This window comes from Malurus melanocephalus, unplaced genomic scaffold (genome assembly GCF_030028575.1).
Source record: "Malurus melanocephalus ecotype Western Australia unplaced genomic scaffold, MMel_1.1 scaffold_125, whole genome shotgun sequence".
Classification (NCBI taxonomy): domain Eukaryota; kingdom Metazoa; phylum Chordata; class Aves; order Passeriformes; family Maluridae; genus Malurus; species Malurus melanocephalus.
Window position 1 is genome coordinate 75,092 of NW_026623357.1, and position 13,437 is coordinate 88,528.

Consider the following 13,437-nt stretch of genomic DNA (forward strand, 5'->3'; position numbering starts at 1 on the left):
TTTTTTTTCTAGTTCTATCCTCCGTGTTGTTCCTCTTCTCCCTTTTCTCATTTCTTCTCTGACTCGTCACCATCACCTCGTTCCTCACCGAGAACTGCAGGACAAAGGCTGAGCTGGCAGGGATCCCGTGGAGAATCCCACACCACCCGTCCCAAACTGGTTATTGGGGTGAAATATGGTTGGGTTATCCCTGTGCATTTTAGTTTAGTTTGGTTTTTACTTGGAGTAAATATAAGTCATGCACTTCTTGCACGTAAAATACAGATTTCTCATTTCTATACCTTCCTTTCTGCTAAGAATTTAGGGTGGCTTTAGTTTTACGAGTGTTTCTTTCTAACTCTGTTCTCCTTGTTGTTCCTCTTCTCCCTTTCTCATTTCTTCTCTGACTTGTCGCCATCACCTCGTTCCTCACCGAGAACTGCAGGACAAAGGCTGAGCTGGCAGGGCTCCCGTGGAGAATCCCACACCACCCATCCCAAACTATTGGGGTGAAATATTGTTGGGTTATCTCCGTAGATTCAAGGGTTTTTACTTAGAGTGAATATAACTCATGCACTGCTCGCACATGAAATAGCAATTTCTCATTTCTATGCCTTTCTTTCTGCTAAGAATTTAGGGTGGCTTTAGTTTTTCTAGTGTTTGTTTCTAGCTCTCTCCTCCTTGTTGTTCCTCTTCTCCCTTTTCTCATTTCTTCTCTGACTCGTCACCATCACCTCGTTCCTCACCGAGAACTGCGTGACAAAGGCTGAGCTGGCAGGGCTCCCCTGGAGAATCCCACACCACCCGTCCCAAACAGGTTATTGGGGTGAAGTAGTGTTGGGCTATCCCTGTGGATTTTAGTTTAGTTTGGTTTCTTTTTCTTGGAGTAAATATGACTCATGCACTGCTTGCATACAAAACAGTGATTTCTCATTTCTATGCCTTTCTTTCTGCTAAGGATTTAGGGTGGCTTTAAATTTTCTAGAGTTTTTCTAGTTCTGCTCCCTCTTGTTGTTCCTCCGCTCCCTTTCTCATTTCTTTTCTGTCCTTTTCCCACAGCCACAGCTCTCTTTGAACTGACCTTCCTATATCTATAACTATTCACCCAAAGTTTTCCTATTCACCAAAACAAACAAATCTCCACTATCCAAAACCCACATTCCCATAACCCTCCTGTTTTCCTATTCACCCAAAAAAACAAATCTCCACTATCTGAAACCTACATTCCTCTCATCTCTCCACTCTTAGATGAGATGTTGGGAAGCAATTCCTGGCTGGGAGAGGGAGGTTCCCAGGAAAGCTGTGGGTTTTCCATCCCTGGGAGTGTCTGAAGTTGGGCTGGACGAGGCTTGGAGCACCTGGGATAGGGGGAGGTGTCCCTGCCCATGGGAGGGTGGGATGGGATGGGATCCATGGGATGGGATGGGATGGGATGGGATGGGATGGGATGGGATGGGATGGGATGGGATGGGATGGGATGGGATGGGATGGGATGGGATGGGATGGGATGGGATGGGATGGGATGGGATGGGATGGGATGGGATGGGATGGGATGGGATGGGATGGGATGGAACGGGATCCATGGAATGGGACAGGATGGAACGGGATGGGATGGGATGTATAGGATGGGATAGGATGGGCCTTAAGGGCTCTCCCAAAGGAAACCAGGGATTCTGAGATTTCAGGAAGGAATCTGGGATTCCAGGAGCAGTCGTGGGTCCCACCTTGAGGCCGGGGTTGGCGATCAGGCGGGTGTTGTCACTCAGGTAGGCCGTGTAGTGCTCCACCATGCGCTTGGTCTCGGGCTGGCTCAGGTGCTCGTAGGGCGAGGAGAAGCTGCCTGCAGACAGCATCACCGTGGGGCTCTCTGCAAACACCAAACACCAGGAATGTCACCCAGGAATTGGAACTGCACGTGCCAGAGGTGTTCCCATGGCTGGATCCCCATGATCCCACAAAGTGCCCAACCCTACAGGACACTCTGAGACAGAACAGCAAACATGGATTTTTTTTCCCCAACCCAGAGCACTTCCCCCTAAACTCAGGCTGCACATGAACTCCTCCCCTTCTTGCTTCAAAACCCAGAGGCCACAGCACCAACCCCTTTCCCGGATCTCTGTGTGGTATTTCATGCCCTTGTGGTCAAAGTCTCAGTAATTTCTGAATTACTGCTTTTTGTCAGATTACAGAAGCTGTTTTCCCTTAAGAAAAGATTAAGGGCTAAAGAAGAAATTAAGTATCCCTGTTTAGGTTGGGTATCCCAGAGGGAAAGGAAAATGAGTGTTTTCAGTTCCAGRGAATGAACATCTGGAGAGTTCCAAGCGCAGAAGGAGCTCCCCAATAAAAGTGCAGCTGCTTGGAGYGATTTTCAGAACAAACTAAAGAGTAAAATCTGCAAAAAACAGACAGCTTTTTCTTTTTAAAAAGAGGAATGATGATGATGATGCAGGGATGAAGGCTGAGAAAATCTTTTCTGAGGATTTGACCCATGGAACCCGAATTCCCTGTGTGGAATGGTCTCCAGAGGGGAAATTTCAGCGCAGTATGAGAAGTGTTCTGCTTTCAGTCACATTCCTCCAAAACACATCCCCACACATGTGCTGCAGGCCCCACTTCCAAACTTCCCCTCCAACCCTTCATCTGCTTCCCAGACCAAATATTCTGATTTTGCTTTGCTCTAAGTTTTTCCATTTGACATGTTAGTACTGCATTTTTGGGATATTTTCCATTTATATTGTTCTGRATATCAGATAATCAGGACAGGCCACCACATTAAAGAAAAATCCCTGYGTTTTGAACAACTGGCAAAGCAATTTCCARAGGTYTGTCAGGTCCCTCCTYCTGTCTGATCTCACTGAGTTAAATTGCAGGGTCATAAAGAGCTAAAAAAAAAACTCACAAATGTGCCACAAATCCACCCTGAGACATCCAAACCCTGCGTAAACCTGAAGTATTTCATTCAGAATTTCTTATAATACAAATTTTAGGCACCTGCCAAGGTTATATCTAAATATGAGAGCCAGAGRTTTGTCAGGTCCCTCCTGCTGTCTGATCTCACAGTTAAATTGCAGGGCCACAAAGAGCTAAGAAAAATCTCACAAATCCACCCTGAGACCTCCAAACCCTGCAAAAACCAAAGTATTTCACTCAGAACTTCTTATAATATAGATTTTAGGGACCTGCCAAGGCTCTRTCTAAATATGAGAGCTTGCAGTGTAGGATGTTTATGTAAAACCCCTCTGTTTTGGGTGTGTTCTGGGGTTTGAGTTCTCCATCATTCCCASAGATCACAGCCATGGAGACTCTCCCCTCTCCCAGAAATGTTTGAAATCAGTCAGGAAGAGCAGAACCACTTCAGCTTATCAAAACGTGGATTTTTAAGCAGATGAGGAGGGTCTGGAAACCATCCCAGCACTGAAGTTCTCCTCCCCAGCAGGTTTAACTTCTGACTCTGAGGGTATTAAATGYTTTCAGCAGTGAAAAACCTCCATAAATCCAAAACCAGAACAGCAGCAGAGTCCTGCTCGACTGGCTGGGACTGATCCTGCTCAGGGAGGTTCTTCAGAGCCAGGGGAGGATTTGGTTTGAGCCATCTCTGTTTCCCCATGCTGGGCTCACAGGGCATTTCTCTCCTCCTCTCATGGGCAGCTCCACTCATTCATCCACACAAAATTTAAATTATTTGGTTAAAACTCAGTGCTGATKATAACAAAATCTAATCAAGATCAGAAGATCAAATCAAAGGATTCAATCCCTGATGGGCCACGCACTCAAAATCTGGGCTTGATGATCCCATGAGATGCAGCCCAGACTCTCCTGTGATTTTGGGCAAGTGCCCAGCTCAGAGCAAGTCCCTGTGACCAAGGAGAGCTTGATAAGATAAAACCTGATAAAAAATCAACCCTGGAAATAAAAGCCTCTTAAGGGAAGATTATTTCCCCTGTTTTGTGCTGCCAGAAACACACAGGAGGTGTGACTGTGCTGAGGGAGGCTCAGGGGGGACACCAGGAGGGATTTCCTCATGGGAAATTAGGGATTTCCTAATGGAACTGCCCAGGGAGGTTGGGAATGCCCATCCCTGGAGGTGCCCAGGGAATTCCTGGACGTGGCACTGAGTGCTCTGGGGACAAGGTGGGGATCTGGCACAGCTTGGACTCGATCCTGGAGGATTTTTCCAGCCTACCCAGGGTGGCCAGCTGCTTGAAGTGCAGGCAGGCGTTGGGCTGGCCCAGCAGGTCCAGCCGGTGGTAGAGCAGTTTGCTGCTGGGCACCGTGTTGAGGTTCTTCAGCTGCTTSACGGGGATTTCGGGCTGGATCACCACCACACACAGGATGAAGGACGTGTCCTGGACCTGCAGAACACCAAACAGAACCAAAACATGGATGATGTACAGAATTCTGTGTATCAGAGCCACTGAGCTGTGCAAAAAACACTTTTCCACTGTTAACATATAAAATAAAAATATTGTAATTATTCTTCCTGAAAACTCAACAAGATCTTTTTTTTCTCAATTAGCAATAATTTCTAATGCTGTTAGAAACTCCAACACTGTCCCATGGATATTTTCAGTCATTAACAGAGGAGAGGCTGCAGGTTCCCAATTGCTGGACACACACTGGTGTTCACTTTATGGAGAGTACAAACAAATCAACTCTCAAACAGCAGATTTTATTATTTCCACCCTCAATGCTTTGCTGCACATGCCACATGTTTGGGTGTTTTAAGGACCATGTAACACCCCAGCAAATCTTGGAGTGTCCCAGCTGCTCTGCAAAGGGTGTTTGATATTAAATGCAGCATTACAATATTAGAAAATCACTCCAGACACCCCCCTGTGTGAATCTGTGTTAAACAAGGACTGATTTAATCTCTCTAAACTGCTCAGCTTAATCTTTTAACTTGGATTTAACTTAATACTGTGAAATGATCCAGAAGGACCTTCTTGAGTTTGTTGGCACAAAGTAACCAATGATTTCTGGTATCAGTGAATTCACCTGGACTATGCTCAACCTTAAATTCCATTTTAATCCCTGGGTTGAGATTCGTGCTCAGGTATTTACAGACTGAAGGAAGGAGAGCAGCAGAGCCATGAGCTCCCTCTGTGCCATCCACATTTGTTTTTCTTACCATTTTCCAGGCATAGCTGACATTGTAGGCTTCTTTCCCAATTTCTCTCAGTTTGTTGACGTGCCAGGACAGCGAGGAGTTCACAGGAACGGTGATGATCTGGCTGCCCAAGGGAATGCTGCAGGGGGAGATAAAACATCCAGCAGCTCATCAAAATTATTAGGACTTGAGTAAAATCCTTCTAATGTGTATTTAGAAAATGATCATAAAAATAAAAGGATTTAACTGTCTGTGCTTGGTGAAGAAAAGCGTGTGWTTGTTGAAAATGCATTTGTGCACCCCATATTTTGAGCTCAAAAATACTCAGGTAAGGCAAAGGATAAAGGAAAACCCACACCAAAYAGTGGGAAAAATTCCTGACAGGGAAAGATTAGAAGGAATATCCTCCAGATTAGCTGAAAACACTACAAAACAAATGAAGAAAGTTGGAAGAAAAACCAAACCGGGGGGAAAAATTATCCAAATATCCAGATGTTGTAGGAGAAGGAATTTTACCTTTATTCTCCTAGAACTCCTCTAGAAATACTTGCAGTATTTTGGGGGTTGCATCCCAGCCCCTCACCTGAGGATGTTCTGGCGCACCAGCTCGAATTTGGGAATATTCTCGTAGTGGATGATGTCGGTGTGGAGAGGAGGCTCAGACAGCAGGTAGGGCCTGGTCAGGGAGGGATGCATCAGAGTGTACCCTGAAAAATAAATACACAACCCCAAAGGTGAGGGGATTAAAGTACTGAGCCCAGGATGGGTGCTTGTAGGGGAAAAAGGAATGTGCAGCAATTACATATAATTTTGGCAAAGATGGAAATGATAAAACAACCTTGTCATCAAATGAAAACCAGCTTGAAAAATTAAATAAATAAATAAGCTGGAACAGAGGAAAAGAGCTGGACACACACACATTTACATCAGTCTTCCCTCCTTCCCAGGAAACCTTGGATGTCTCAGGTGTAGGAAATCCCCACAGCAAGTGTTTCCAGGATTTCTGATTCCAAATCAGAATAGGATTATTCTGGAATAACAGGATAGGAATTCCAAGTCATGAATCCATCTTCAAGTCTCCAGCAACTCTCAGCAAAAAAAGACCCTCAACAACACGAGATGGAGCTTTTAATAAATGTTGTCATTTGTTACTGAGAAACTGCTCAGAGACGTGAGAATTCTGAATTGGTGGCTCATGAGCTCAGAGGGGATTATCTGAGCCCAAATTACCTTTATTGTCAATGAGGAAGGTGTAGGATCCCAAGGAGTCCTGGTAATAGGTGACATCCTCCAGGATATAGGCGAGGTTGACATCTACCCCAACAATTCCCAGCAGGAGGTTCCCGAAGTAGCAGGGTTTGCTGACAGTCATTATCAGCCCTTGGAAGGAGACAAACACCACAAAACCATCAGCAATATTACCTGGGTCATTATTTTTAGAGGAATCTGAGTATTTTGAAATGTTACACAATTCAATTTTGTATCTATTCCATGCTGGAATACAGCCAGGGAAGCTCAGCAGGGTTTCTGTCGTGTCTGGCTAATTAATCTGTGTTTCTGATAGTGACCTAAAATGTATTAATCAATTTATTAAAACACACACCACAATTAATATTGGGAAGGCTATGAGTCTCAGGTGGATTCCTTACAGAGAAGAAATCCATTTGTATGAAAAGCCAACAGAGCATTTTCTTCATTTAACAGAATTTTAAAAATTGAAAAAATCCTATGAAATCCTTTTTCATCCTATGAAAAAAATAGGATGGAAGAGGAAGTGAAGTTGTCCTCGCACAGCAACAAAGGGGATGAATTGCTCACCTAATGACATAATCAGAATATTAAATCTCTGCTCAATTAAATCCCAGTATTGCCAGTGTACTGGGAATCTCAGCCATAATCACCCAGTTTGGGATGGATCTCATCCCTGAGGTGAGAACTCCACAACACCTCACTGTTGTTTTCTGGCTGGAAACTCAGCAGCTCTTCCCTCAACCCAACATAAATTCATGTGCATGTACAAGCTCTAAGTACCCTCTGAAATCCATGTAAGACAAATCTTCCTGTTGCACCATTCCCAATGCTTTGCTCCCATTTTCCATTGTGCCTGGATGGGATTTGGGAGAGAGTAATAACAGCAAGGAGCAAAACTCTGACTCAGATTGGCACAGAAACAGCCTTAAATTTGGTTTGGGGAGTCCAGTGAAGCCAAAACAGGGCTGAGGGTGGCCCTATACAACAGGGACAATAACGAACAACCTCTCCTTGTGGGACAATAATGAACAACCTCTCCTTGTGGGACAATAATGAACAACCTCTCCTTGTGCCATCTGCCAGTCTGGCTCCATGCTACTCTCACACAGGCCTGGCAGGGATGCCATTCCAAGCTGTGCCCCCCCAGCACAGAGAATTCCTCTCCACAGATGGAATTATGGATGTTGTGAATGTACTCACACACAGGAACAAATTTCACCCCAAGAATCCRAACTAAATCTGTTGATTCCTTGTCTTGTTACCATTTTTTCCATAACTCTGCAGATGAAAATGCTATAGGCAAAATAGGCTTGGAAACMCACACAAACCCAACATCTTGGATGATCAGGGGCTATTTGGGGATATGAAAACCTGATCTCTGATGGTTTTACACCCAAAGCCAAGGCGAGCACTCACCATCCCCCATCTCATCCGAGAAGGGCAGGCTGAACACGGCCTCGTCGATCATCCTGTTGGGCAGGTTGGTGTAGAACCTGCCCACGGTGGTCTCCAGGTTGCTCAGCTGGTTGAGGACCATCATRCTGCCCTTGGTGACAGGGAGGGCACTGCGGTCGGGCACCCCGTACTTGGCCGAGTTCTGCTCTGCCAGGTCCCGCAGGAAAGCCAGCTCCTTCAGCCCTGTCACCCCCTCTGCAGAGCAGCAGGGGCACAAAACACAAGGGAACAGGAAAACAGGCTTCAGTTCCAAAAAAGGATTCTGCATCCCACTCCAAACACAGGGAAACAGGGAAAATGAACCTAATTTCCATCAAGGATTCTGCATCCCACTCTAAACACAGGGAAACAAACTTCATTTCCACCAAGGATTCTGCATCCCACTCCAAACACAGGGAAACAGGCAAAACAAGCTTCATTTCCAAAAAAAAGGATTCTGCATCCTACCCCAAATACAGGGAAACAGAGAAAATTAACTTCATTTCAATCAAGGATTCTGCATCCCACTCCAAACACAGGGAAACAGGGAAAATGAACYTMATTTCCATCAAGGATTCTGCATCCCACTCCAAACACAGGGAGAACAAACTCCATTTCCAAAAAAAGGATTCTGCATCCCCCTCCAAAAACAGGAAAACAGGCTTCAGTTCCAAAAAAGGACTCTGCATCCCACTCCAAAAACAGGGAAATAAGCTTCAGTTCCAAAAAAATGCTTCTGTATCCCACTTCAAACACAGGGGAACAGTTAAAACAAGATTCATTTTCCACCAAGGATTCTCATCCCATTCCAAACACAGGGACTGTCGGAAAATGAACCTCATTTCCATCAAGGATTCTGCATCCCACTCCAAACACAGGGAAACAGGGAAAATGAACTTCATTTCCACCAAGGATTCTCATCCCACTCCAAACACAGAGAAACAGGGAAAACAAACTTCATTTCCACCAAGGATTCTGCATCCCACTCCAAAGGACTGTCAATAAAAGCCAAATGATCCATACTCGATATTGTAAGACTGAAAATTCTATATTCTTATTTAAGTGATGAAGTGCTTAAAGATTGGTTTTTGGAAAACGAATGACCTCACACAGAATTTAAGGGGCTGCCTCTCACATGCTGGTGCAGAGTGCAGCGATTTGCCACGCTGTTCACATCCCCCCTCTAAACAAAGCCCCCGGAACAAAGCCTTGTGTGCCCCATAAATCCACAGGACAGCTCTTTGTTCTCCACAGGGGGCTCACCCACAGACAGGACCAGGAGATAACAGCCTTTGTTCTCCAGCTTAAACATTCCAGTTTCACACTTCCCMCAAGTCCCAGGCTCAACTCCTGCAGGCAAATCAAAGCCTTTTGCACGCCCGAGTCTCAAACGGGTATTTAAATTTACAACCAAATTTTACATGAGGTTAAGCATTCATTTCCTTGGCTATTTTCTGTGAAACAACAAACTGCCTTCGTGCTGAAAATGCTTTTTTTTGGGAAGATGGGTGGGTGATCTTTGTGTTTAACTTCACTCTCAGGTGTTCCAGGTTAGGTTTGGTCTCCCGTTCACCTTCCCAGCCTAACAAAGTCACACTCTCTCCCAGTTTGCTGCCCCAGGAGCCCCAGGCAGTGAAAGGAAGRTTTCCAGTTGCAATAATGATCAAATTTAACCCAGCCTGGCCAATCCAATCCTTTCTATCCCTGCAGCTGCACTGGGACACGCAGGGATTCACTGGCACAATTATAAATATCAAATTAGCAACATCTGCATGCAGCTTCTGGATTAAAGTGCCAAAATCCCAAAGTGCTCCCAGTAAGGCCTGGAATTACCCTGGAATGAGATTTATAATTGAGCTGGGCTGTGCTGGGGAAGGGAATTCCACGGCCTGGGAAGCACAGCCATCTCTCACCGTTCATGAGGGCATAAGTGAGGATCATCACTGAGTTGTTGAGGAAGCTGTTCTCCTCGTTGATGACACGCAGGGTGGCTTTTTTATCCTCCTCAGAGGAATCTTTGGAAGTGATCCCAGCCGAGAGATAAATGATGACCATGTCRGTATCTGAAACACAATAACAGAGCACTGAGTGTTTCACACTGTGCTGAGAGCCCCAAAATCTGCTCTGAGCAGCTTCCCCTGGGATCCCTGACCATCTTCAGGGGATGAACACCCTGYAGCCTCATGGATGTGGAAATTTCACTCTTGACACTCACCAAACTGCACCCAGGAGCACCAGGGCTTGTTCTGAGCACACCCAAAGGCACCTTCTGCCTTCAGCCATGGAATGGGTTGGGTTGGGTTGGGAGGGACCTTAAATCCCACCCAATCCCCAATCCCACCCCTGCCATGGCAGGGACACTTCCAGTATTCCAGGTGGCTCCAAACCCATCCACCCTGGCCTTGGGCACTCCAGGGATCCAGGGGCAGCCACAGCGGTGCCAGGGCCTGCCCACCCTCCCAGGGAACAATTCCTGCCCAAAATCCCACCCATCCCTGCCCTCTGGCAGCGTGACCCCATTCCCTGTGTCCTGTCCCTCCATCCCTTGTCCCAAATCCCTTTCCAGCTCTCCTGGATCCCTTTAGGCACCAAGGTCTCCYYGGMTCCTTCTCCAGGCTGAGGAGCTTGGCTGCCTCCAGGCAGGAGTGCGTGGGTCCAGCACCTGCAACAGCTCCAGGGAAAAACCTCCACAAAGGTAAAAACCCTGCAGGGTTCATCTCCTGCCCCTYTGCTCTCCTCCCATCCCACAATTTCCAGGCTGCACAGGATGCATTCCAAAGTGAAAAGCTTGGGAACGTGACCTGGCCCCTCACACTTGCCCTGGACCATGTTTTGCAGGCTGAGGATGCTCCTGCCCCAAAACCTTTGAACAGATCCATTCCCAACCTGTTCCATCCCATTCACCCCAGTACTGAGAGCAYTTTGTGTTTGGGATCAGCCACAGGAAACCCACAGCACTGGGATGAGGTGGTCACATCCCAACTTTCTTTTTTCACCTGGATTTTCTGTGGGGTTGCTGTGCTGGTTTATTAAATARGTACCAATGCTTTGATTTACGCATTTTGTTATCATGACTTAAACAGAATTTCAGACAGAACTGGATCTGGACACAAACAGGAGGTGCTGATAATTTGGGGGAATTTCTTCTTGTTGTTTTTTTGAGGGCTAAAACCAGGAAAAAAAGCAAAGGCAGGTATTAAAGCAGCTTTGGGTGGAGTTGAAGGGAAATTGTTGCTGCGTTTCCAAGGCCACAGCACAGAGATTCCATCTACAGCCAGGCACAGTGCTGCAGCCTAAATCTTTGCTACCAGGASAGCCCTGAGCCAGGCCTAAACCTGCATTAGGGTCCAGAACAAGCAGCTTTTGGGGCATTCTGTCCCACTTTGGGATGAGCTCTGCTGAGCCGGAGCACAGTAAGGGGTGAGGCAGGAAATCCATGTTCAAGAGCACAATTCTCYCATCTCACACCTCCCTTCTGGTTATTCCAGAGTCAATCTGGGATTGGGGCTGGAGCTCAGCAGCTTCCCTGACACACCCACACATTGTTCTCTGAGAACAGGATGTTAGAAAATTAACAGTGAAATGAAGGAGATCTTTCTATGTGGGGATTTATTTTTCTTTTTTTAAAAGATGAAAAGATTATTTACAAGAAAATGAGCTGTGTTTTATAAACATCCTCTTCTCCAACCTATTGTGTCTTGCCCCAGGAATTCTGAAATCTGTTCTACACACMTCAGGTCTTCCCAATCTTTCACATGGAGGGAAAACCTAAATCCAAAGCATTTTCATTTTGATTTTCTGTACTTGTGCCCCAAAATAGCTGTTTGATATGGAACCTAATGAAATGTGAATATGCCAAAACTTCTAATACTGATATATAAATAATGCCAAATATAAAATCATAGAATCCTGGAGTGSTTTGGGTTGGGAGRGACCTCAAAGCTCATTCCATGGGCAGGGACACCTCCACAATCCCAGGCTGCTCCAAGCCCTGTCCARCCTGGAAYTGGACATTTCCAGGGATGGGGAATAGCCAGGAGGATGCTGCAGGACTCAGCTGATGTTCTTGGAAAAATTCCTGATGACAAATCCACCTCACCCCAGGCAGCTGCAGCAGCACTGCACTGTTTAGTTTTCATTTAAAGGAGTTGCTCCCCTTTCATCCTTTTGYCAGGGGATGGTGAAATCCTGCCCTTGCCAACCTCACCCCTTGTCCAGCCCCAGAAAATTCTCCCTGTGCCAGAAATTGGCTGAACCTTTGGTAGCAAAAGCAGCATTCCAGAAACCAAAGGAAAATCCCATGGAATGGGAGGGCATTGCCTCATTCTTTCCAAAGCAATTTAATTCCTCTTTCTGCTGATCTCTGCAGCCTCTGAGCTGGTGCCCTTTGGGATGGATCTGCACTCCCTGCAGCAGGGACGAGCTGTGGGGTTTGTGCCACACAATCCCAGTGTCCCCATAGGGATGGGATGTTCCCTCCACCCTGCCATGGCACTGCCAGGGTTACTCAAATCCCAGGAGCATTCAGAGCACAGAATTTGCCTGGCATCTCCTCCACATCCCTCACCACATCCTTGTGACAAAAAACACCCAGAAAAACCCCAATTTTGGGAAGGGGGAAATAGAAAGCTCATAATGAGTATGCAAAGTTCAGGAAGGTGTTCTGAGGTAAAGGGAAATCTAGCCAGGACAGCTTTGTGTCCCATAAAATACCCCCATAATTGGTATTCTCAAAACACCCATTCCTTGAGGAGCAAAGGCCACTTCCACAGGATTCCAGTGAGGATCATCATCCATATGGAAATGTCCCAGAAATAATTAAATGAACCTGCAAAACCAGCAATTTTCCTTGGAAGGCCTCTTTTCCYTCTATTACCATCCTTCTTCCCTATTTCTCCCCATCTTCCTAAAGATTTGGGAAATAACTCAGCTATCAGACAGATCAATYCTTCATTTTCACATTTCAGCTCAAAAGAACAGGAATGGTCAAAACCAAGAGTCCCTCGTGTGGATCCAGCCCGAGGAAACGCTCCTTAACAAAAATATTAAGGATGTTAAGGATACCCTTCATTTTATTTTAATACTCAAACCTCAGCCAAAGACAGAACGTGCAATAACACCTTGGCAAGGCCCAGCAATGATCAGATCACCCCACAAAAGGCTCACTCACTGCCTTGGAGCTTGGTGCCATTGTTGGTGTTCCTCAGGAGCTGGAAAGCTTTCTGGAAGCCCAGGGCGTGCTGGGTGGAGCTGTCWGATGCTTTGATGCTGCTGACAAAGGTGGACATCTTCCTCTTGGTCTCGCTGGTGGCAGGGGACAGGAAGGTTTTGTAGCACTGGTCCAGGGAGCAGGTCCTCACTGCGTCTGCCACCGTCAGCACCGAGATCTGGAACGGGACAGCACCCATGGGTCACCTTCCCTGGAGGGCTCTGCACACCCAGAGCACCAGCAGAGCCAGCCAGGGAGATCCCATGGGAAAAGAAATGCTTGAGGAATAAATCTGTCAGCTTTTGAGAGGATTAGGAGGAATTCAAGGAAAAGGGACTTGGAAATCAGCAGAGAACTGAGAAATGAAAAACACAAACAACCCCTGAAAGGGTTTCTCCCAGCAAAGCATTTTGTTGTTCAATATTTCAGTCAGAGCAAGGTGACTCTCACATCAGCT

General features: G+C 46.2%; 1 protein-coding gene across 1 annotated transcript in view; it reads right to left on the reverse strand.

Moving 5' to 3' along the window:
- CACHD1 (cache domain containing 1) overlaps positions 1-13,437 on the reverse strand; it is a 90,923-nt gene that overhangs the window by 16,409 nt on the left and 61,077 nt on the right. The window contains exons 7-15 of the mRNA XM_057370426.1: positions 12,942-13,158; positions 9,685-9,834; positions 7,754-7,987; positions 6,317-6,466; positions 5,670-5,793; positions 5,108-5,225; positions 4,163-4,331; positions 1,704-1,846; positions 643-731 (exon numbers count right to left, since the gene is read on the reverse strand). Of these exons, the coding sequence (XP_057226409.1) occupies positions 643-731; positions 1,704-1,846; positions 4,163-4,331; positions 5,108-5,225; positions 5,670-5,793; positions 6,317-6,466; positions 7,754-7,987; positions 9,685-9,834; positions 12,942-13,158 (1,394 nt within the window). The remainder of the gene's footprint in view (positions 1-642; positions 732-1,703; positions 1,847-4,162; positions 4,332-5,107; positions 5,226-5,669; positions 5,794-6,316; positions 6,467-7,753; positions 7,988-9,684; positions 9,835-12,941; positions 13,159-13,437) is intronic.